Source organism: Camellia sinensis, chromosome 3 (assembly GCF_055761805.1).
Source record: "Camellia sinensis isolate YWXY chromosome 3, ASM5576180v1, whole genome shotgun sequence".
Lineage (NCBI taxonomy): Eukaryota > Viridiplantae > Streptophyta > Magnoliopsida > Ericales > Theaceae > Camellia > Camellia sinensis.
The window spans coordinates 6,476,301-6,503,201 of record NC_138963.1 but is presented as its reverse complement, the minus strand read 5'-3'; the positions used below and the strand labels follow the sequence as shown (position 1 = coordinate 6,503,201).

Here is a 26,901-nt window from a genome sequence, read left to right as displayed (position 1 = left end):
ATGTATGTTGGTAAGGGATACATGAGTGATGGTCTCTTTAAGTTAAATGTAATGACAGTTGTACCGAAAGTTGCTATGAATAAGAATAACACATCTTTTGTTTATATTCTTGAGTCAAATTTATGGCATGGTAGATTAGGACATGTGAATTTTGATGCTTTGCGTAGATTAATTGGTTTAGATTATATACCAAAGTTTGAAATTAATCCTAATCATAAATGTGAAATTTGTGTAGAAGCGAAACTAAATAAGGCTCCATTTATATCGGTTGAAAGAAAAACCGAACCTCTAGAATTAATTCACACTGATGTATGTGATTTAAAGTTTATTCAAACTAGAGGTGGCAAAAAGTATTTCATAACATTTATCGATGATTGCACAAGATTTTGTTATGTTTATTTACTTAGAAGTAAAGATGAAGCCTTAGAAATGTTTAAACTCTACAAAACAGAAGTTGAAAATCAACTTGGTAAAACCATTAAAATGGTTAGAAGTGATAGGGGTGGTGAATATGATGCACCATTAAATGAATTTTGTGCACAACATGGCATTATTCACCAAACTACAGCCCCTTATTCTCCACAGCAAAATGGAATTGCTGAAAGGAAGAATAGAACTCTAAAAGAAATGATGAATGCCATGTTACTAAGTTCAGGCTTACCACAGAACTTGTGGGGGGAAGCAATATTGTCTGCTAATTATGTTCTTAATAGAATACCCCACAAGAAAACCAAAAGCATTCCTTATGAATTGTGGAAAGGTCGACCACCTTCCTACAAATACTTAAAAGTGTGGGGGTGTTTGGCAAAAGTTGAAGTACCTGTTCCTAAAAAGACTAAGATTGGACCAAAAACAATAGACTGTGTGTTTATTGGTTATGCTCAGAATAGTAGTGCATATCGGTTTCTGACTTATAAATCAGATATACCTGATATAAATGTGAACACTATTATAGAGTCAAGGAATGCTGTGTTTTTTGAACATGTCTTTCCTTACAAGAAAGGACAGGAATTAAGTTCACAGAAAAGAACTTATGATTGTACACAAAGTCAAGAGACTAATGACAATCAAACACAAGAGACTAGTAATAGTCTCGACCAACAGGATTTAACTAATGATGAACCAAGACGAAGTAAGAGAGCAAGAACATCAAAATCCTTTGGTCCAGATTTTCTGACATACTTGTTAGAAAATGAACCTCAAAGCTTTAAGGCAGCAATGACAGGTCCTGAAGCACCTTTGTGGAAAGAGGCTGTTAATAATGAAATTGAATCCATTATGCAGAATCATACTTGGGAATTGGTGGATCTTCCACCAGGTTCTAAACCTCTTGGATATAAATGGATATTCAAGAGAAAAATGAAAACAGATGGTTCAATTGACAAGTATAAAGCAAGACTTGTTGTTAAAGGTTACAGACAAAAGGAAGGTCTGGACTATTTTGACACATATTCCCCTGTGACAAGAATAACATCCATTCGCATGCTTATTGCTATAGCAGCGTTGTTTAATTTAGAAATACATCAAATGGATGTTAAGACAGCTTTCTTAAACGGTGATCTAAATGAAGAGATCTATATGGAACAACCCGAAGGGTTTGTAGTATCAGGGCAAGAAAAGAAAGTTTGTCGACTTGTAAAATCCCTTTATGGATTAAAACAAGCACCTAAGCAATGGCATGAAAAATTTGATCATGCAATGCTTACTAATGGGTTTAAGATAAACGAATGTGACAAATGCGTCTATGTTAAAAACACTGACCAAGGATATGTCATAGTTTGTCTTTATGTGGATGACATGCTTATCATTGGAAGCAGTCAAAACATGATCAAATCAACTAAGCAGATGCTTAACAAGAGATTTGATATGAAAGATATGGGGGTCGCAGATGTTATATTAGGAATGAAAATTACTAAAACATCTGACGGATATGCATTATCTCAATCTCATTATATTGAGAAAATTCTTGATAAATTTATCAAGGATGATTTGAATTTAGCTAGAACACCTGTAGACATCAGTCTTTATTTATCGAAAAATAAAGGTGATGCAGTGTCTCAGTTAAAATACTCCCAAATCATTGGAAGCCTAATGTACCTAATGAATTGTACTCGTCCTGATATAGCTTATGCTATAAGTAAATTGAGTAGGTACACTAGTAACCCTGGAGAAGACCATTGGAAAGCGATCATTCGAGTTCTTAGATATCTAAGATTTACTCATGATCAAGGTTTGAACTTTACTCGATATCCAGCAGTACTCGAAGGTTATTGTGATGCCAATTGGATATCAGATACTAAAGATTCAAAATCCACTAGTGGATATGTCTTTACTCTAGGAGGCGCTGCTGTTTCTTGGAAGTCCACGAAACAAACTTGCATCGCACGATCCACAATGGAATCCGAGTTTATTGCTTTAGACAAAGCAGGTGAAGAAGCAGAATGGCTTCGTCACTTCTTAGAAGACATTCCAATGTGGCCAAAACCTGTGCCAGCTATTTGCATTCATTGTGATAGTCAATCTGCAATAGGCAGGGCACAGAATCACATGTATAACGGTAAGTCACGACATATACGTCGTCGACATAATACCGTAAGGCAATTGTTGTCAAACGGAATAATCTCAATAGATTATATAAAATCTAAAGAGAATATTGCGGATCCGTTAACAAAAGGTTTGACAAAAGAGCTAGTGTATAGTTCATCAAAGGGGATGGGATTAAAGCCTATTACATAAGAGTCGTCATAATGGTAACCCTACTTATATGACTGGAGATCCCAAGAACTAAGTTCAAAGGGACAACTAAGTTATGTATGGCTCGCCAGAAATCACCAAGGGATTAAAATTCCTACCCATTCCTATGGTGAGAGTGATATCTGCAACATATGTTGTCTGCAGGGGTATAAGGATAAGCTTTGCTTTTAATGATTACTTATATCTTGATTAAGGCATAAAATCAAGACGAGTATAAAGAGATACTCACAATAAGAATCACCTATATGAGTGTTGAACTGGGGCCGGTTCTATGAGAATGAAGAGGCTAAATTCTCTAGAAACACTTATGAAAACCAGGTGCGTTCAAGGCCAAAATGAACACAACAGTGAGAACCACGATGTGTTAGAAGATATTTTGTGTGAAATCTATTGTCTTGGCTTACACAAACGGCTGAACAATTCAAGGCATCGCGTCCATTGGTTAGCCAGTAAGTCCGATAGGTTATCACTAGGGAAGGTTCAAAGCCGAAAACTACCTATCCTGATGCAAGATATTTTCGACTTATACTCTTTCGTTAAGTCTGCATATTGTTGCATTTCCGTTGTCATCAAATTCCATTCATGTGGGGGATTGTTGGATATGGTTAATTTTTTCCTAAGTTAGGTCTATTTTTTAGGTGGGCCCCGAGTGTCGATTAACTCGGGTTAAAGTGGTAACGCGTTCTATGCCGCGTTGTGATTCACGTGGTATATTTGGTTGCTCAAAACCATTACCGAGTGAATGGGAAATTGAAGCCAAAGTGTGCTCCATGAAAATGGAGTTTTGGTGGAAATTCCTTAAGGTTGTAAATTGGCTTGTCCCACATTGATTTGGTGGGAGGTTTTGAAAGGGTTTATAAGGCTTAGGGTGAGATACTTGGGGTGTGCCCCAAGGGGTACCCAAGTGTTTTAGAGGGAGAGGTTATGGGCAAAATGGGCTAGACCCATTGGACCCAAAAATCACCACACACGCGCGCGCGCGCCGCCGCCGCCGTCCGTCCGGTCGGTCGGGCGGGCTGGGCTGGGCTGGGGCGCGGGTGCGTGGTGTGTGGTTGGGTTGGGCTTCTAATCTTTTTGGGCCAAAAACATTTGAATTTAATTTTATTTTTTATTAAAATAAAATCCATAATTCAAATTAAATTGGTTTGGATTTTTTGTTCATCCAAACAGGGCCCTTCCCGGTTTCAAACAGAAATAACCTGTTTTGGAAATAGTGCACACCCAAACAGGGCCCTTCCCGGTTTCAAACAGAAATAAACTGTTTTGGAATTAATGCACACCCAAACAGGGCCCTTCCCGTTTTGCTATCTGTTTGAATTCAAATCCAACAGGTATCATACCTGTTCAATTCAAAACCAAGAGTTACATACCTGTTTAATTCAAAATGAAGAGCCACCTTCACATCTATAAATAGGACCACCCTCATTTGATGTTTTGGATTCAGAAATTTCGTATTTCACTTCTGTTTTCTATTCTTCATCTTGCTGCATTTTATTTTCAAAAGAAAGAGTGTAAACACTAAGTGTGTTCGTAAGGCAAACAATTAGTAGTGCTGCTATTGTTTGTGGAAGATCATTTCATCCTGGGAGATAGACGTCCGAATTCTGAAAGCACCGTGGAGAGGACGAATCTGTCTTAAGGAGACAGTGTTAAACACTGGACTTGATCACAAAAAATAATTCGAAGAAATTAAATCAAGTAAGTTATTTAATTACTTTCAGTGTTATTTTTATTTGTTTATTTATTCAGATTTTAATTTTGTTTTTGTAACAAAATAAAATCTGTTTTGTTTTTATTTATTTATTTTTTATTTCGAGTTTGATTTTTATAATCAAACATATTCTCTCTTTTTCTCTATTTCTTTTATTCTTGTTGTTGTTTTGTACACAACAGAATTAAATCTTTTTAAATACAGTGAAGATTGTCCAACAAATTTTAGATTGGAGGGAATCCTCTTCCTATTGAGAAATGTCACATCTCTTGTTTCATCAACACAACTGCAACTCAACTTCTTTTAAACTTTTCTCTCCAATTAATCAATTATTTTCAAATTTTTATCTCTCTTTTTAAATCATCTCTTTTCAAACTGTTTGGGAAGAGGCTTTTTTGGCAAAAATAGTCACAAAAGACAAAATAGGCTATTTTAGCCACAACAAATAAAACATCACATCCAACCCATAATCATTACACTATTCTCTCACAAAAAAAGTCAAAAAAGTCAAAAAGTCAAAAAGTCCTTCCCAAACCAAGCTTTTTAGCCCAGGCTAAAATAGCCAAAAAAGTCAAAAAGTCAACCCACTTCCCAAACCAATCCTAAAATTATTTATCACCCCATTAGAGGTGCAATTTGATGCGATGAAATAGGAGATGTAGCAAAGCTTTGTTTTATTTGAGGGAAAGTTTATGGTGTGCACACTATCACAAATTAACGTAATTTAGTATAAAATTTCATAATATTAATTATAAAATAAGTAGTTTTGTCACAAATTGACGTAATAAAAAAATCATAATTAACATTAATAATAAATTTTAAAAAAAATTATTATATTAATTTATAACAAAATTATGTATTTTATATTTAATATTGTAAAATTTTAGGGCCATTTACATACAAGTCTCATTTTGTGAACTTATAATCCACTAAGTCCTAGATAAAATTATTTGCTCCTTTAGGTCCCATTAATTTTTGATAAACCAATTTACCCTTCCAACAAACTCCAGGCAAACTATTCAAGTCCTCCATCGACAATTCTGAATGGAAGGATCTTGATGGCCACTTGGATTTTGTTCAATTATGTTGGGTAGAGAGAGATCAGACAGGGAGGTTGTCGACGGAGCTACGGTTGTTGGTGCTATCGGAATTGACTTGGAGATTGGTGAGCTTGAGTGGGCGATCTTTGGCCTCTTCTTCGTTCTCTTCGTCGGACTCGGAGGTTGTGAGGTTCACGCAAGAGCAGCGCTCGAGGGAAGCGAAGAACGCAGAGGCTACGCTCGTGCCCACCCAGCTTGCCAGCCGATCGCGCTTCTCGTTCAATAATTCTGAACTGGTTTTCTACTTTCTATCTCCATTAGAGTTTGGATGTTAGAGAGAGAGGTCTGCAAAACACTCGTACTCCGGAATGCTTCTTCACTCTGGTCGGAGATGCAGATCTGTGACGTTAACTGTTCAGAAACATATTTTGATCAAATCAATTGCATGTTTGATTTTATTTCCGAATGAGATTAGATTCGAATCAAATTTCTGGTTTTGAAATTTGCAGAACACACTTCTCAATTAATAAGTCTCTTGGGTTTGATTTTACTTTCTTCTGTTTTTCGTTACTTTTCATTTCAAATTTCCCTTTCAGTCTCTGTTTATGGGTGTCATCTAGCGTTTTTTGAAATTGAAAACCTTTTCAGTTTATAATATTCTTAATTTTAATTATGAAAAAAATTGAGAAATTTTTCAAAATTGATAATTATAAATTTCTTAATTTTGATAATATTTTCAGTTCATACTAGAAAAAAATTGAAAAATTTCTTAGTTTTAATAATTATAAATTAAGAACATTCTCAGTCTTGAAATTGAGAACATTCTCAGTTTTTGAATTAAAGGACAAAACATTTTTTTATCTCTAAATGAGACTTATTAGTTTAAATACTTTTTTATAGGACCTAAGTTACCATTAAATATGTAGATAGGACTTTTAAGTAATAATAAAATTTCGTGAATTTATAATAAGAGGATGCACACCATGAATTTTGTCTTTATTTTAATAATTTATTTTATAAATTTTTTTTTAAACGAATAAAATAAAATTAATTTAATAATTGTAATCTTTTTCCTGTAAGAAGAGAAGATGCTGAGCTGAGGAATAATCTTCAAAGGAACGCCACACCACGCCACGGGTTCCATTGCAGAGAGATGGTTTTAGACAGAGAAAATGCTGAGCTGAGAGACAGAGAGAGTGTGTGTGACTCTTAGATCATTAGGGTTTCTTTCTTTTGAAAACAGCTTCAATCAGCTAAGCTACGCCTTTGATTATCAAACGCAAGACTTCACTTATATATATATATATATACTATTCCTACGTGTGTATGCGTCTCTATTTATGCATAATCTATATAAGTACGCATGCTGTGACTTCTTTTGTGCTCTATCTTTTTCTTGGTTTCTAGGTTTCACTTTTTTCTTTTCTTTTTTCAATTTTTTCCTCTTCTCGGATTACGAGGCTTCAAGTACAAGTTGAAACAAAAAAAAAAGTACAAGTTGAAACAATCTCAAGTTTGAAATTGAAGTTACTTTCCAATTCCAAGCACAAGTTACTTCTCTGTTGTTGTGATCACTTGTGGGTTTTCCTTTCTTGATAAGAAATTGGTGAAGAGCTCTTTATTGGGATTTTTTCAATATGAAACTTGGGTTTTCTTGTGGTAATTTGAGAAGAAAGTAGTAGTATTGGGTTTCAAGAAATGTTTACAAAGACTTCACCTTGATTGAATTTGTGAAAAATGGTTGCCTTGTAATCTGGTTTTTGAGGAAGGGTTGAAAATGAGGGACTTTGGCATAACTTGAGGGGGTTGCAACATGAGTTGCAGTGAGAAGAACAGAGGAAGTGGAGATAGGGAATATGAGAAACCAGTAGTCATACACAAGTCAGTCGAGGTTGATTCCAAGTTGGTTTCGCAGAATGGATCAATCACTGCCCCCCAAATTAACGATTGATGAGAGTTTGCTGGTTAACCCGAATTTGCTTTTTATTGGTTCAAAAATTGGTGAGGGAGCTCATGGGAGAGTTTATGAAGGAAGGTAGGAGCAAACTCGGTTCATAATGTTGTGATCTGTATTGAATTTTGGCTGTTAAATTGCTATCCTCAATTTTACTGTTTTTGATCAAATTTTGACATTTTCTCAATTAACAAAGTGCAAAAGCTAATGTTAGTACTCATTTGATCCCATGACCAACTGTTGTTATATTTACACACACGTTATACATGAGATCATAGTTTATTGTTTCCATTTATTGTAATTTGTGAAGTTGTTAGTACTGTGTTAGTTGATGAAATCAATTGTCAGACAGAGCTGTGCGGTTATAATGGGTCCATTTGGCTGTATTTTCAGTTTCTGTTTTATATTTTTATTTTTGTGAAAAATGAAGAAAACTTGTTTGGTGAACTATTTTCGGACAAATTTCTTGAAAAGCATCTAATTTTAGGGAACACTAAAAAGTTCTCTCCAATTTTCGAAAACTATTCTTGCACAAAGGAAAACAATGTGAAAATGGTGGGTGGTTTTGAACTTTCCATTCTTTTTGTTTAAGGTTACTGTATTCTTATCTCTGTAGTGTTTATATAATTCCATTTATACCCTCTCACTGGTAGTCTTACGAATTTATGAAGGTTAAGTTATATGTCTTGTCTTGCATACTAAATTCTTATTTCTGAGTCATACAATAAACTACAATGAACTGATGATTGATTTGTGTGTATCCTTTTTACCTAGTACCATATGATCCTTTTCCAGGTATGGTGACCGAATTGTTGCCATAAAAGTTCTCAACCATGGAAACACTTCGGAAGAAAGAGATGCCCTTGAAAGTCAATTTGCCCGGGAAGTTACTATGATGTCAAGGGTGAAACACAATAACCTTGTGAAGGTGAGTATCTTAGAAAAATGTGTGTTTCCATCAGTTTTTTTATTCAAAAATATTTTTTTAGGGATTCTCAGGTTAGACGTTTATCCATAGCTGGTTTGAGCTTGTGATAGGCTATTGCAATTAATGGTTGCATGATTGCATCCCGCTTATCACTTTCTCGTTTTTCTCATTTATCATGTTATGTTGCTGAGCATAATACAAATCTTGTCTTTGCAGTTTATTGGAGCTTGTAAGGATCCTTTAATGGTGATAGTTACAGAGCTATTACCAGGGATGTCACTCCGAAAATATTTGGTCAGTATTCGTCCTAAACAACTTGACCTTCATGTGGTGATTAGTTTTTCCCTGGACATTGCTCGAGCATTGGATTGTCTACATGCCAATGGGATTATACACAGAGATTTAAAACCTGGTACGACATGGCTATATGCTGTATAGTTCTTTTTCTCTGAATTATGTTAGATTTTGTATTGTAGAACGAACCAAATTTAATGCCTATGTCAAAACTTATTTCTTGAGGGTTATTTGTCATCTCTTGAATAAACAACTCCTAATCTTCTTACTCTTCCTCCATTTTCTATTTTTGTTCTCTTTAAATAAAAGAACATGTGAAAAACCTAGATAAATTTAATATCATCGTAATCGATAGAGAACTGTGAATTTATGGTAACAATACAGATGATCAATGTAAGGATATGACTGTGAATAGAACCAATTGGTGGAAATGGATTCATGTGGCCAAACCCATGTAATTGGGACAAGGACTTGTTGAGTTGAGTTGTGTTGTATGCTGATGATAAATGTGATGAAATGTGTCCCAATTTGTCTTGATCTTTTAATTTGTTTTTTTCCCCTTCCTATGAAGAATTCAACCCACCTTGGACATCTTCATTGGGAGTTATCTCAATTGTCATTGTCTGTGCTTATGACTGGGTTTTCATGTTCAGTTCTTCTAGTAAACCTATCCAAATTGCATATGAGAAGGAAAAAGCGAGAAGAGACGACAATTCTTTATGTATTGGTTAATAGATATATTTCATTTTTACTTCTGGAGTTGATGCAGATGAAGTTAATATTTGATTGTGAGATCAAAAAGTGAAAGTGGGTTACTATTTTATTCATCAATTTTTATTTTTATTTTAATTTATTTTTTCTGTACAATATTAGGGATATATGTAGTTCATTATGTATGTTCTTTTTTCCTGCACTAATTCCAAACATATTTAAAAACATAATAATGCAGACAATTTGTTGCTTACGGCCAATCATAAGTCCGTGAAACTCGCAGATTTTGGTCTTGCAAGGGAAGAATCTGTAACTGAAATGATGACTGCAGAAACTGGAACTTACCGTTGGATGGCTCCAGAGGTTTGCGCTTTTTTCTTCAGCTGAATGGATAAATTCTTGTGGTAGGATTTCTTATAGTTTAATTAGTATCAATCAGCATTACCGGAATAGGTTCATACCCTAGTAATTCACTTTATTAATATATTTATTATGATATTATATATCTGGTTGATATTAAAAATCCTATGACAGAGCCCAATGTTTTCCAGTTTTTAGAAAGAAGTTTTGAGTTGAACACTTCAGTATCTTTTCAATATCTGAGTCTCTGTGCTTTGGTGGCATGAGAACAGAGGTAGCTTAATCACAGAGTGTTTGCTGATGTACTTTAGCCTATCATCAGTGGTGGTGGTTCAAATTTGTATTAATTTGTAAACAGACCAAATATTCAGGAGTGGGAAGGATTAAGAATCTGATTATTTTTAATTTTCTATTTGATGGCGGATCCATTTTCCATGTCAATAATGAACTGAGGCTAGGAATGCCTCCCATTGGAGAGATACTACTAAATTTGAAAACAATTTCTTCCAGAACACGTATTGCGTAAAACAAGTTTCTTGCCTATCATATATACTTGTTTTTACGGCCACTCTTGATGATATATGTTTCTGTTTTTTTGAGTTCCCTCTATTTTCTCATAGCATACACATACACAAATTTCCTTCTTAAATTGTCATGGTTTTCACCATCAACATGACTGTAACCTTGCAGTTGTATAGCACTGTGACATTACGTCAAGGGGAGAAGAAGCATTACAATAACAAAGTTGATGTTTACAGCTTCGGCATTGTCTTATGGGAACTATTAACCAACCGCTTGCCGTTTGAAGGCATGTCCAATTTGCAGGCTGCTTATGCTGCTGCTTTCAAGGTATGAAAAGTGAAAACCATCAATAATCTCTTATTCTGTTTGAATTGGGCTATTTCAATCTATGTTTTGTTTGTTGATTTGGGTATTTTTTTATTTTTATTTTTTAAATTGTAGATTTGGTGATAAAATGCTTAAACTATAAAATGCAAGCTGATACCTTTATGCATGGGACATGATACTCTCAGCCATTTCATTCCCTATATGCCTTAATAATATGTACAATGTACATGCATGTTTGTGTGAAAAATCAACAATCTAGGCATTCAAATGCATGTAATGGATTTAGTTCTTTTATCATATATGGCATGAAATCTGACTAATATATTACTAGCAAAAGCTAAACTTCAAAATGTTTCCGAACTGTGTGGTGGTCTGTGAGCATTAAACCTGTATTGTGATTATATTGCTTGTTGATACTTATCCTGTATTACTGTTCCTGTTCCATCTGTAAAATTTGGGGATAATTATAAATTGTTTAGTTATGTGACCGTCATTTCAGCTGATATGTAGTTGGAGAGTACTCAAATAATTTCTCTTTATCTAAACCGAGTATCTTGACCAAAATTTTTCATTGCTAATCGGTATTCAATTGTGATCTGAGAGTGCAGCAAGAGAGGCCTATTCTTCCACAGGATATATCCCCTGATCTTGCATTCATCATTCAATCAAGTTGGGTTGAGGACCCCAATATGCGGCCCAGTTTCAGCCAGATCATCCGCATGCTCAACACATTTCTCTTCACACTGACACCACCCTCTCCATCCTTACCTGAATCTGACACCACTGAAGCTGCCGTGACTAGTAATGGTACCATGACTGTGTTATCTGCGCGAATGAGGGGGAAATTTAGCTTTCTTCGCCAACTTTTTGCTGCAAAGAGGACTAGGAACTCACAGTGAATGGGTAAATTTTGACAAGATTCTTTTTGTTCAGTCTCAAAGAGAAAAAGGCTTGCCATAGGAGATGTTTATGTAAATGAACTGGTGATTGATTAGCTGAGAGTCACAACACAATGATTAGTAAAGGATGAAACTATGGAATAGAACAATCTAACCAGAGGAACTCATTGAGAAATGAATAGTGATACGGAGACTTACTAGTTGACCTTGTTGTAAAGGAGATATACTTGTTGTAGTCATGTTCCTGTCCATATATCAATGTTCTGTCTATTTCCATTAATGGTGTAATATGCTGCAGTTTATTGATTTTATAATATTGTTCTGGCTTTTAAAGATTGTGTAGGAGAGGGTTCAAGAACACCGTTGGAAAATTCGAAGATCTTTGAAGATCCTTGAAGAACAACTTCGAAGTCTCTAGAAGATAATGAGAGGCTTAGATTCTTCAATAGTCTCAACTTAAGAATACAAGAGTGAAGAAGATGATGGAGATAAGAGATTGGGTGAAGAAGAAGGCAAAATGGCTAGAGAGAGAATAATGGCAAGGCTCTTCCATGAATCTCTCACTTTCACTCCCAAGGTTGATAATGGAGAAGGGAAATTAGTTCTTTCCCAAGAGTTAAAAATCTTCAAAATCCATCTCTTGTGAAGCTATGGGTAGGTGCTATTTATAGGCACCTCATGATGTAGGATGGAGCTCATGTGCAAGGCACATGGGGAATACTCTCTCTAACCACCTTGTCCGAGGAGGTGACCTCTCCGAGGATGAGAAAAACCCTGAAGAGGAGATCAATCCCTCGGCAAATCCTTCTTCTTAGCCACGCCTAACCAATGATTCCCAATCATCCCAAAGGGTCAAGAGTAGTCTCAGAGGACGTCCTGCAGCAAAATATTGCCGAGTCTCATGGACCCCCCCGGAGTCGTGCCACCTCGACCCGGGTATAGGCTAGTTTAACCGAAGAGTGAATTTATTTCCACTCACCGTCCTCGGAATCGGGTCCTTTGTTCGGACTCCATTACGTCCATGGTTGTGGTACGCAGATCCCGGAAAGCTCTGAGTTCGCAAGTGTTCTGAGACTCATTAACAGAGCGGCTTCTAGATTGCGTCTGAATCCGTTCGAAGCCGAATGCTTCGGATCTCTAGGTTCGCTGATCCGAACCCTTTCGAGTCCAAGCCCGAGTAAGTTTCTAAGTTCGTGGATCCGAACCTTTTCGAGGCTTCGGGCGATTCGGCCCGTTCGATAGCGATAAATCCGGGCCCACCAATCTTGGACTTGCGATAAATTCGAGTCCACCAACCCTGGACTATTGGGCCTAAATAATTTAGTGGACCCAAATTAGCTCCTCTTACATATTGTTGTGTCATTATTGTGTCACACGTTTTCCATGCATCTATTTCTTTATAATTAGACATGGAGTGTGAGTAATATTTGCTTGGTGGTTCATGGTTGTTAATCTGCAGTCATATGATTAGATACTACGTAAAATTAACTTTTTTGAAAGGGATATGGGCCCCTTGTGTGGAGCGAATTGGGCCGGGTCTAGTTGATTTAGATTTGAGATAGCTTTGCTTTTCTTGTTTAAGGCCTGAGATCAATGAGCCCTAGATTTCGACCACTCTACTTTTTGTGCTGATGATTCAATTGCTTTCATTGGCCTTGCTTACAACAACGTTTTGATGGAATCAATTAACCACGTAATCTTGATTTTGATAGGTCAAAGTGCTAGTGTGAAGGAGTTGTTGACTGGTGTTTAATAAATCAGTAGCCACTTTTTTATTTTATTTTATTTTATTTTTCATAATTATTATTATTATTTTTTATTTTATAAAGATAGCAATTAGTATGAGTAGTTAGATTACAGTGCTTATCATGACATCTAAGTGCTCTCTTAATGATCATTTGGACTATAACTTAGGTCTACATGTTTGTTATACAATATAATGCTTCACTTTACGATCATTTTAAAAATTAATTATTGATACAAATGCCAAATGTTATAAAAGTGAAATGTGAAGTATTTCTTATTAGTGGTAGAATATATGGTGAAATTTAATAAGTGGTAGACACCATCAATTTGGGGTTTCAAAATTAAGACTTTAGGTAGTTGTTGTCGGAGTAATGTTACCCTTAATATATAAATTAGGTAGTTGTTGGAGTTTCAAAATTTTTTTGTGTTAACGTTATCCTTAATATATAATTCAAGTTAGTGATTTTTCACACTTAACAATCAACCTTATTAATTAGACTTATTTACTTATAGGTATTGATTGATAAACTTATTATTGTAAATTTATTCATAAAAATAAGAAATTGATAAATTTATAAAAATAGAATTTAATGGATAATTAGGCCTCATTTGGGAACAGGCTAATTTAGTAATTTTTTAGCTATTTGGCTAAAAAAGTAGGTAAAAAAAACTTGTATGCTTGGGATGACTTTTTGGCTAATTACGAAAAGATGTGCAAAAAGTAGAGAGAAAAGAGAATCTTTGACTTTTTGGCATGGGTTGTTGGCTTTTTGACTAATTTAGTAATTTTTTAGTTAATTGACTAAAATAGCCTCTTGCCAAACAAGGCCTTAGTCTAAAAAATAAACCCTGTTGATAATTTATCCTTTCCTATCAAAATTTAATTATTGCTTATATATCAATTAGTTATTTTTTTATATTAAAAAAAAAGCACTTGTTAGTTTGTATAATTTTTTTTCTCCAAAAATTTAAGAAAGTAAAACATTAATTCTTAGTCACGATGAATCTTGTACTTTTCAAACATGCATTGCACACGTATGTAGCTCATATGCTCGCTCAATAATATTATTTTTTTAAACAAAAATAAGACTTCCATTAAATTAAGATTTGAAAAGAAAATATATGTGGTCTTATTCATTTGAAAAAAAAATAATCTTAAATTGGTTCTTGAACTTAAAAGGTGATAAGTGTAATTTATTCTTTTAATCAACATTTATTTTTTAAATAACTTTTAGAGACTTGTTGGGTAGTTTTTGACTTTTTTTAGATAAAAAAAAATTTTAAGTCAAGTTAAAAATAAAACAATATATAATTTTTTTTCAAAAAGATGATTGGTTTCAATTTTTTAGAAATTGAGGACTAGTTTGGTTTGTTTTTGGGAGAGTTGTTTTTAAAAAAAAAATTGGGAGAGTTGTTTTAGAAATTTTTTTAGTTTGTTTAGTTGTACATTTTGAAAATAGTTTTGGAGTTTAGGAATTTGAGATGATTTGATAGTTTGTTGTAATTGAGTAGATGTGTGTGAGAGAAAAAGTGATTGATTGATGTGTAAAAGAGAGAAAGTGATTTTGGAAATTTTTTGAAAAAAATCTCAAACTAAACAATTTTTCGAAATTTTTTTTTCTAAAACTCATCTCTAAAACTCAAACAAAATATACCCTGAGTTTTTACTTTTAGTAAATAATTCAAAAAATTTATTTTATTTTTTTTAAACTTTTTAAAATACACTTTACTTACATATATCTAAAAAGTAAAATATTTATAAAAAATTAATAAATACATAAGAAGATGAAAATGTATTGAATCTTTATAATTTTTTTATATTTTTAATATTTAGTGAATTTTTTAAAGATTTTTTTCACAAATATTATACTTTTTAACGCTTTGTTTAGTTGAGGAATTTGGAGATGGATTTAGAAAGAGAAAGAGAAAAGATGTGTGACACTAGGTAAAATATAGATATTTTTATTCACATTTCACTTATTTTTTTTATTTCTCTTTTCAAATCCTTAGTCAAATCCTCTTTCCAAACACAATATAAGTATATTTATGTTAGGTGTATTTAAAAATTAAAAAAATATTTAAAATATTAAAAAATTCAATAAAAATTAAAAAAAAAACACAAAAATAAAAATTAAAAAATTTAATTTTTTAAAAAGTAAGGAATGGTTTGGAATATTTTAAATAAATGCACTTTTTGATTTTTTATATAAAAAAAATATAAAAAACTAAAGAAAGTAGATAAAAAAATAAAGAAGAGAGGTTGATAAATGTTAATAAATATTAATTAATATAATCTAAATAAATATATATATATATATAAAAAAAAATACACTTTTTTAATACACGTCAAACTCGTATGAAAAACCAAACTAAGCAAGCTCAACGTCGGTACTTTTTGTAGTCTTTGCTCATTTGGTTGATGAAAAAAGAAAAAAAAATTTGTTTGGCAAAAAAATGACAAAAAACAAGAAAGAAAGAGCCCTCCTTTGCGAGTTAAAATTCCATTGAATTGTCCGTAGAATGACCAAGTCCAAGTCTACTGACGATTTTATTCTCAACCCTACGATAAAAATCGGAGATTATACGTTCAAATCTACGAAAATTTAATGGTACAGATCTCAGCCAGACGTACTGTTTGAATACACAGTACACATTCCAACCAAAAAAAATAGTAATAAATAATGACCAAATAGTCAAATGTTAAACAACAGAACAGTAGACTGACTATAAAGAAAGTACAGAGGAAAGGGAGAGAAATTTAGCAAAGAATCAAATCAAACACAACACATATGCATATAGTTAGATAGATAGACAGACAGACAGAGAGAGAGAAAGCAAGAATCGGAAATGGATTTCAAGGTCTAGAGGATATTCAACTTTCTTGTTGTTTCAAGCAATGGAATTTTATTGATTTCTAATTGTTTGTTTTTTTCGAAAGGTTTGACAATTGGGTGTTGAATTTGAGTATTTTTGGGGGTTGAATTGAATGGAATTGGGGATTGTAGATGAAATGGAGGAAAATGCAGGAGCTTTGCACACAGCTATCAATTCGGTACAGGCGTTAGGTAGGGGATTTGATGTGAACTTTGATACCAGATTGCTCTACTGTAAAGGAGTTGGAGGGTCTAGGGTTGTTGAAATTGACGAAGAACACACTAGGGATCTATTCTTGTATGATGGCTTGGTTGTCCCAAATGTCTCCAGAGATATTAACATTTCTCACGAGCCAATTGGGCGTGATAGCTCTGGTGTTTGCAGTTTTCTTGAGGTATGTTAAACACTATCAATCTGGGTTTTTATTTATTTATTATGTTTTTGCCATCTGAATCCCACAATTCAACTTTTGTATATATAAGTTTAATGGTAGGTTGTGTGCATGAAAAACGAGTGAAATTTCAAGAACGCCCATTGGTTTTATATGGTTTTCATTTTCAGCTGAAACATTTTTTTCCAAAAACAAGAGTTCCTAAAAGAAGTTGTTTTTATCCACACAAAAAAAAAAAAAACCCCAAAAGCTGGTTTTGGAAACAGTTCACCAAACCAAACAAGTTTTATGTGTTTTATAAAAAATGAAAACAGAAAAAAGATACCAAACAGGAATTTATTTTTTATTTTTGATAAATAACCACACTTTATTAAAAAAGCATCAAGATGATACAAAAATGGAAGCCACAAAGGCTCAACAGATTAACAAATCAAATCCTTCACAAAATCAACAAAGGCCAAAACATTAGGATCAACCTAACTTGTTACCCAACTATACAAAACTGTCAGCAGCCGTCGTTCTAACCAAAGAACTGAAAGACACCCCTGGAAAACATGCCTATTACGCTCCAACCAAACCAACCATACAACGCAATTAGAAGCAAGCATTCATGCCTTCCGACACCTTCTCCCAACTCAACCTCCCAACCCAACTTTGCAAAACTGCCTTAACTGAATCCGGCTGCACCCAAGCTAAGCCAAAAGTCACAACAACGAGCATCCAAAGTCAAGAAGTAATCGGACAATGAACCAGCAAATGATCCACCGACTCCGCATCACCACAACACAAGCAACACCAATTGACCAATATGTGGCCGCAATGAATTAGATTATCCAAAGTCAAGATACGCCCCAACATGGCCGTCCTCACAAAAAAGGCCACTTTGGATGGTGTACCCGACACCCAAACACATTTCCAAGGGAAAACAATAGCCTCCTCATGAACAAACACACCATAATACAAAGATATAAAAAACTTCCTCTTAGCCGTAGGACAATCCCACACCAAAGAATCTTGCCCAACCCTCCAACTCGCAACTCATATAAAAAAACCTAACAGCTCCACCAGCTGATCTTGCTCCCAATCCTGTACATTGTGGCGCAAGCGCACATTCCAAACAATTGAGTCCCCGTGCCCAGACCACATAGCACCCACTATCACCTCATTATCAACGGTAATACCAAAAATCAAAGGGAACCACACTTCTAAAGGAAAGTCACCACACCACCTATCCCGCCAAAACTGAACTCTATCCCTCACTCCTACCTTCAGTTTAACCCTCTTTCAAAACTCCTCCCACCCCAACCAAATCCCTTTCCAAAGACCATGGCCATGCAATTACGCTACCCGGCCTGAACACCACCCTCCCCTCCCTTCACCAAACTTCGCAACCACCACCCTCCTCCAAAGACAATCCCTCTCGTTCACATAATGCCATAAGCATTTCCCCAACAAAGCCACATTAAACAAGACCAACCTCCGAATCCCTAGACCCCCATTAACATTGGGACTACAAATCCGATCCCAAGCCAACAAATGATAAAAACCCTCCCCCCCCCCCCATTACTCCACAAGAAATCCCTCTGTAACTTCTCAATCCGCTTTGCCACTAACACCGGAATCACATGAGTGGACATAAAGTAAGTCGGAATGCTGGATAAGGCACTCTTAATCAACGTGATTTTGTCCCTTTTTAATAAATATTGTCGCTTCCATCCTGCCAACCACCGCTGCATACGTTCCACCACCCTATCCCATATCCTCTTCGCCTTGAAAGATGCCCCCAGAGGTAAACTCAAATATGAAACTAGCAGAGAAGCCACCTTACATCCCAGAATAGCTATCAACATCGGAGTCCTCTCCACCTAACCCACTGGGATCAGTTTCGACTTTGCTAGGTTCACCTGAAGGCCTAAAACTGCCTCAAAACACAACAACACACATCTCAAGTGTCCAATCTGATCAACATCTGCATCACCAAAAATAAGCGCATCATCTGCATAAAATAGATGGGAAACCGTCAAAATTGCTGGATCCACCCCCACCTTGAACCCCTGTAAGAGGCCTCATTGCACTACTCTAGATAACAAACGCCCCAACGTTTCTATCACTAGATGAACAACAAAGGAGAAATGATCACCTTGTCGTAACCCTCTGTAAGTAGGAAAGAATCTCACTGGAGACCCATTAACAAGGATCGACATCCGCATCGTAGATATACAGAATTGAATCCACCTCCTCCATCTATCTCCAAAACTTAATCTGTTCAACATATACAATAAAAACTTCCAATTGACATTATCATATGTCTTCTCTATATCAAGTTTGCAAATAAGCCCCTCATTCTCCTGCCGAATTCTGGAATCTACACATTCATTCGCTACTAGGACTGCATCCAGGATTTGCCGCCCATCCACAAAAGCATTCTGTGACTTGAAAACCACCCCTTCCAACACACTTCGTAACCGATTCGCCAACACTTTTTCCAATAGCTTATACACTACCCAAAAGACTGATAGGTTGAAAATCCTGAATATCTCTTACCCCACCCTTCTTTAGGATCAAAGCAATAAACGTGGCATTGAGGCTATGCTCAAACTCCCCTGTCTGATGAAACTGCTCAAACATGGCCATCAAATCTGCTTCACCACCCCTCAGCACTGCTGGAAAAAGGCTATCGACAAACCGTTTGGTCCCAGCACCTTATCACCAAGCATACTCCGTAAAGCCACAAGCACCTTGTTTTCTACAATTGGCCGTTCCAGCAGGCAACTGTTTGCCTCTGAAATAACATCGAACACAACTCCATCTAGGCCCGGTCTCCACACCTCCCCCTTATCCCGAAATAAATGCTCATAGAAGCTCATAATACCTCCCTTAATCTCCTCAGGAGATAATAGCTCCACACCATTTACTCGCATTCTACCTATCTGATTCACCCTTTGATAGGCATTTGCCATACGATGGAAGAACTTTGTATTTTGATTCCCATCCTTCAGCCACAAGCATCTGGATTTCTGCCAAAAACTAATCTCCTCCATACGGGCAGCCTAGCCAAACTCCTTTCGGACCCCATCTTGACGAACCAATCTGCTGCAGACATGCCCCCCGCAGTCTCTATCTCATCCAACTCCTGCAACATAGCTAGCACATTGGCCTTCTGGACCTCCAAGCGCCCAAACACTTCCCTATTCCACCACTTCAAATTGGCCTTGAGAAGTTTCAGTTTTTGTGCTAAGCGACAACTCGGCAAGTTTGAGACAGTATAACTTTCCCACCAACCCTTCACCCGTTCTTTAAAACCCTCAGACAACAGCCACATATTCTCAAAACGAAACGGTGCAGGTCCACTCCTAATGCCCCCACTATCTAATAAGAGTGGCCAATGATCTAATACTAAATGTTGCAAACGTATTTGAGTCACTTGTGAAAAATGCTCCTTCCACTCCCCTGTTACTAGGAATCTATCAAGCCGAGACATCGCTCCGCCTCTAGACCACGTGTAGCCACCACCCTGCAGCGGCAGATCCACCAGCTCCAGCTCATCAATGAACGAAGAAAATGTCCGCATAGAAGCCACCACCGAGCTTACCCCCAACTTCTTCTCTATACTCCTCACCACATTAAAGTCTCTGCTTGCACACCATGGAACCCCCCACCGAAAGGCAATGCACTGTAACTCCTCCCATAAACTAGGTCGCTCCCCTCCACGTACCAGCCCATATACCCCTGTAAAGGCCCAGCGAAAATCATCCTTGACACATCGAATTAGATAGGAAATCGAGAAAGCCCCCATCTTTTCCTTCTTTTCCACCACCCTCCTATCCCAACAAAGAAGAACACCCCCCTGCCACCCTTAGAGCAGGTAAAAAAGTCCAATCCACATACCGACCACCCTACAACTCCCTAACTATCTCCCCCCCCCCCCCCCAAAAACACCCCATCTTGCTCTCTTGGAGACACACTACATCCGCCCTCGCATTTTTTAACACAAACTTTACCAACACCCTCTTCCCCCTGTCATTCAATCCACGCACATTCCAAGTTAAAATTTTTAACCGCATTGCAACAGCAGCTGATTTCCACGACCCCTTCTAGCACCCTGCCCATCCCATCCGCACCCTTACCCCGATCATAATTTATGGAGAACACTCCAATTTTCGTAATTCTCTAACATTCTTCCTATTCTGTTTCACAGGTTTCATTACCTGCCGATTAGGAGCACCTTCCGTCCATGACTTCTCGATTGCAATAAATAATTTCAGTGCCTCATCCTCATGACCTTCAAAAGAAATCCCCAGAAATTGACTAACTTCATCAATGCGAGAGAGAACCCGTTTCGATACCTCCTTTGTGCTCAGGTATCCATCCCCCTGAAATTCTGTTTCTGTCGCTGAATCATCATCCTCATCCACCACATCTTCCCCGTCATACACCACTTCAGGTCGTACCACCAAGGCCTGATCATCTGCCATGTTTGCCCAGCGAGCTTCGTCCTCTGCACCCACTGCCTCTCGCTTGTCGTGACTAGGGGTGCAACTCGGGCGGGTTCGGTCAGGTTGGGAGGTTATCTGAGCCTAGCCCAAGTTGTGCTGAGACTTACCTAGGCGCGAATTGTAATCCGAGATTGCCTGCCCAAGCCCAACCCGAGTTAAACCCGAATTGTCTGAATTGTAAATGAATTTCAATTTTTTATTTTTTTGTGCATCTACATTATTAAATTATTAAAATTTGACTCTATTTACATTTTTTTTATTATATAGAAAATCATTAATACCATCAAAACAAATAATTTATATAATGTAAGAGAGATGCTGTTGTAGTAGTCTTTACAATTTATGAGTGAAAATAAAAAAAGTAAGATTTTATGTTATTTGTATGTATAATATATATTCAATATGATTTAATAATCTAAATTACTTTAATATCATATAATGGCTAATAATTTATATGTATATTTATTATTTTTATATATCTGGATATGTATAATTCGGATTTCGGGTTGCTCGGGTTGTTTGATGTCTTTGTGCAAACCCGCCCAAATTTAATTTGGGTGTCTGAATTTTTGCCCAAGCCCGTACCGAATTTGAAAATATCATGTCCAAGCCCTAAAAAAATTCGGGTGGGGTACGGGTTACTCGGGTTGAGCCCGCCCAAGTTGCACCCCTAGTCCTGACCCAAACAGGAATGTTTTTAGTGTTTTGTGACGAGTTGAGTCTACATGAACAGAGCTTGAGTTGAAGTAATTGAGCTGCAATATCCAAATTTTATGATGTGTTTGGTTCATGGATTTGGTGCCTTAGATCCCATATTTGAATTTTCAAATCATTTAAGCATTTAGCACCGGTGTTGGAGTTTTATGAGGAGCTGGTCCTCAGAAGTTCAAAGCAAGACACTGAGTGAGAGCCAATTTGGTTATTGGTTATGGGAGCACCTAAGTGCTTAAGGATTAAGGAGGTTCGGCGATTTGAAGTTCTCACATTTGTCTATGCATGTTTCATTATTAATTTAGAAGAATAAATATCTTGTGGCATGGTTAATATATTAATGATAAGTTTTGCAAATGATGTAACTGGAATCAGATATTTTTGACAGAGAGCAGCAGTAGAGTTTTGTATCGGCCTTTTAATTTTTGGTTACTGTTTGTTTCTCTAGGACTTCATAGGCTCAATTTGGTACTTGGGACTCCCCCAAAAACAAGAAAAAGGGGAATAAAACTAAAGAGAAAGAAGGCTGTTACTTAGATGAAATCATTTGAATTCTTAACCACTTGAACATGAACACAGATGGTGCAAGGTAGTTTGGGGATTTTTTCAGATGAACTTTTGGTTTTGTCATGGGAGTACTGTGTCAGTTTTACAAGTAAAAACTTGGAAGGATGGAATAATTGTTTTAGAGTGGCAAGCATAACCTTGTAGAAACCAGCCAAGTTGGTCACAGTAATCTAAGAACATTGTGAGATTTTATTTGTTTATTTGTTTATTTTGGGTAAACAAGAACATTGTGAGACTGTTGCTTATAGTGTTAGGCATAAGGTATTCTAAACTTGAGAAATACTGCAATGACAAAAAAATATTTGCACCGAAGGATTGAACATGGACTAACTATTGCATAGTTATTTTGTAATTAACAACCCTGTAGGATACAATTTATTTCTTCTATTGCACTGGTTGTTCTAATATGACCCTCACTGTGATCGACTGCAGATGGTGGAATATTTCAATAAAAAAGCTGGTCTGTCAGGAGATGTTCCTCTTGGTAGCTTCAATGCTGCTTTCAGCTATACTGGTTCTAAACATATGGATGCCGCAGCTACAAAGACCCTTTCCACGGATGGGTTTTTCAATCCACTTATTAAGGTTCAGCTCGAAAAATTCCCATTAGTTTTGCAAGAAAATGTAAAGCGAGCAGTCCCAACATCTTGGGACCCACCCTCCTTAGCAAGGTATTATTGATCTTTAAGTTGCTTATAGAAAGACATTGCTACTGGAGCCCAGTTTTTGTCCATGATATTAATTTTTGTCTATTTGTTTTCTGGACAGCTTTATCGAAAACTTTGGGACACATGTTATAACATCTGTAACTATTGGTGGTAAGGATGTGATTTATGTTAAACAGCACCAGACGTCGCCTTTGTCAACCATGGAAATAAAAAAATATGTTCGGGATATTGGAAATCATAGGTTCTTCAACACCAACAGTCTTACCAGTTCAGGTCTATTGAAATACAATGATAAGGCTAGTTCCATGATATTTCTTATTTCCTCTTCACAAGAAAGAACATTTTGATTCTATTATTTTCTTTCCCCTAAATTTTCCTTGACTCTGTGATCTCTCTCTCTCTCTTTCTCTCTGTTTTCCATATCTATTTTGCAGGGTATTGATCCTTCTTCATTCAGCAGCCAAGGGATATATCCACAACCCACTGGTGCACCTTATCTTACCGGCAGTGGTAAAGAAGTATGTAGAGATCTTCAATCTTGTGTTTTCAATGTTGTTTATTGCTTACGCTTCAAAAATATATGAAAAATCAGTAATACAGGGAGAAACAATTGTTACTTGTGCTCTCCTGCCTTGCATAGAGTACACAGTCTGCATATTAACTCAACTGAACTGAACTCAACAAAGCTTTGCCCATATTATTTGGGGCCAGACGCATGAATCTTATTTCATTATTCCATGCCTTGAAGCTCCATTGCATCAAACCACATGCTAATGCGTGTTTCCTAATTATCTCAAGTCTCTGTAAAAACACATTGGGAGGATATTTCATATTTAAATGATCTCAAATTATTGATCTACTAGCTAAATTTCAATTTCTGTAATGTAATTAAGAATTTTACAAGCCATGTGTTAATTATTAACTAAACTGGCTCTTGGAAATACTTCAATGGTGCATGAGGGGCTCATATTGACTCACTACTCCGTCTGTATTTTTACCTCAGAATTTTGGACAGCTTCCTTGTCGCTTGACCTGCTGAAGGACCTTTACCAAATTGCTTCACTTGTTATTACCCCCTATCTTATCTGGATCTTGAGTGACTACTGTATTTAGGTCATTTCATATTTTTTAGATGTGTCGATAGAATCTTTGTCTTTATTATTTAAATTTGATGCGTTTGTTATTTCTTTGGAGGCTGGCTGCTGGTGGTATTTACACTAGTAGAGAGAATTTGTTTGCACACTACTATTAGTGCATTTTGTTTCCATGGAGTTGATAGTGTTAAATACAGCAGTGGTAGTAGGGGTGTAAATGGTTCGGTCCGGTCCGGTCTAGTCCGGTCGGTGTTTATAGTATATTTAGCACCGAACCGATCCTTTCGGTTTTTATGATTGAGAAACCGATACAGACCGTATGCTACAGTTCGGTTTTATCTGTTTTGTTGGTTTGACGTAGAAGAGAAATTTACATGAAATTTTAAAAGGTTTTATAGTAGATTATAGAATTTTGCATTGAAAATATATGAAGAAAATATATGAAAAATGCACTATAAATGTTTTTATCTCTTATTTTTATCATAAAAGTGTATTACATTAGTTACTTCTCATATAATGTTCAAGAAATTATAATATAAAAATATTTAAATATAATATTTAGTTGGTTCGGTTTGAATCGATATAAAAAGTTTCAAAACCGAAACAGACTGTATGTTATGAAAAACAAACCGAAAACTAAAATTTCAGTTGGTTTCGATCGGTCGGCTCGGTTTTATCGGCTTTTCTATATCCCTAAGTGGTAGAGATAATTTTGTTTACTGTCTGGATTCTGAATCTACAGGCATGCTTCTTGTAGATAGCATACTTTATGTACTGCGCACTTTTCAATTATTATGAACCCTTAAAAATATCTTAATTTACTTCTAATGCAGGATGTTACCGTCATTTTGAGACGTAGGGGAGGAGATGATCTGGAGCAAAGCCATACTCAATGGGTAAGGACTGTTGCGTCCTCTCCAGATGTTATTGAAATGTCCTTCTTACCCATCACCCTTCTGCTTGAAGGTGTAACTGGAAAGGAGCACTTGGCTCGTGCTATAGGTCTCTATCTTGAATGTAAGTCATCTTAAACTTTGTCATCATGTCTAGGTTGAAAAGACCTGGTGTTCTTTTCCTTTCTATGTACCACCTCCAACAATAACAACCATCATAATGATTGGGGATTCATCCTAATTGCTAACTTGAAAATTGTTTTGGATAATTGTGTGCAGACAAGCCTCAGATTGAAGAGCTGAGATATTTCCTAGAGTTTCAAGTCCCTCGGATATGGGCCCCTGTACAGGACAAGCTTCCTGGCCACCAAAGGAAGGAACCTGTTTGCCCATCCTTGCAGTTCAGCATGATGGGCCAAAAGCTTTGCGTCAGCCAAGAGCAAGTATGTTTGTGTGTTTGCACGAGCGTGTATAGGTCCAATTTTAAAATTTAGCTATACTATACCGTCAGCCATGGAACTTGTTACTGTGATAGATGGAATTCATGATTGTGTAACCTTTATGTCGGCATAAAATAAGGAGGTATAAAATAATGATCTTTTTATTCTCATCATCATCATTTTCATGGGATGCCAAAAATCTCCCTCTTTGTTCTCGTCTTTCTGTTTGTAGCCTCCCTAGTGAGTGGTTGGGGATTTGATCCCTATAATTCCTTGATGTACGGTGCATGCAGTATGAGTCCCTTTTCCTCTGGAATCTCATCAGATGATACTGATCATCCATTTTATGTTTTTTTGGTAACTGGAAATTTAGCTATAGGAAAACCCATGAAGCCAATGCTTCGTTATTTATCATCTTGAGCTCAGCTCTTTATTCCATAGATCTAACCTTAAGTTGGTATCCAAAGAAGCCAACATAGGGTAGATAATTATTGACCTTTTAATTCCTCTTTACTTATTGTCTCTCTCTCAATTTAAATGTAGGTATCAATTGGACGTAAGCCTGTGACTGGCTTGCGGTTATGTCTAGAAGGATCTAAGCAGAATCGGCTATGTATTCATCTTCAACACTTGACATCCCTTCCGAAGATCCTCCAACCATACTGGGACACCCACGTGGCAATTGGTGCTCCTAAGTGGGTGGGCCCTGAAGAGCAAGATAGCAGATGGTTTGAACCAATAAAATGGAAGAACTTCTCTCATGTGAGCACTGCACCAATTGAAAGCCCTGCAACCTTCATAGGCGATCTCTCTGGCGTGTACATAGTAACTGGAGCTCAGCTTGGGGTGTGGGATTTTGGGTCAAGAAATGTGTTATTCATGAAGCTTTTGTACTCTAGGCTACCGGGCTGCACAATTCGAAGATCATTGTGGGACCATTTACCTAATGACAAGTTCAGGAAAGTGGTTACCACTGGAAGTGAAAATGGTGATTCGAGTTCAGGATCAAGGGAAATCATTGCAGGCAACAAGTTGGCAAAGTTTGTCGATATGTCTGAGATGAGCAAGGGCCCACAAGATCCTCCAGGTCATTGGTTGGTTACAGGAGGAAAGCTTGGGGTTGAGAAAGGAAAAATTGTTTTGAGAGTGAAATACTCCTTGCTAATTTATTGAGTTTTTACTGATCAGTCAGTTACAGATGGTGTTTTTGATTCAATGGGTTCTTGTTCATGCTTCTGAACTCATGCAGTTTGATTAGCTGAATTGAATGAGATGAGAATGTGCTCCTCAGTGATGTTAGGTATCTGGAGGAATTTCCAATTTTGTCCATGTATTCTGTTTTCTTGGAGATCTTGTGAATTTTGTAGAAAATGCCTATTGTTGTTCCATTCCCTTCAAATGTATATGTAAATATATATGTATCTATGGCTACAATTTTTCTTTTCTTTTCTTTGTTTTGGTGGCAACCAGGAGTCTGATCGTCATGGACTAAACTAAAAAATATTAATAAACACAGATAAA

At 36.4% G+C, this 26,901-nt stretch overlaps 1 protein-coding gene across 1 annotated transcript; it reads left to right on the top strand.

Moving 5' to 3' along the window:
• The first annotated feature begins 6,580 nt into the window (after nt 1–6,580).
• Nucleotides 6,581–26,825, top strand: LOC114259272 (MACPF domain-containing protein CAD1). Its single transcript, XM_082918978.1, has 11 exons — nt 6,581–7,540; nt 8,255–8,387; nt 8,604–8,799; nt 9,631–9,755; nt 10,443–10,601; nt 22,718–22,956; nt 23,054–23,249; nt 23,388–23,471; nt 24,881–25,064; nt 25,220–25,383; nt 25,924–26,825. Exons 1-11 carry the CDS (start codon nt 7,422–7,424, stop codon nt 26,551–26,553), a joined length of 2,229 nt encoding a protein of 742 aa, XP_082775104.1. The 5' UTR covers nt 6,581–7,421; the 3' UTR covers nt 26,554–26,825.
• Nucleotides 26,826–26,901: the final 76 nt, after the last annotated feature.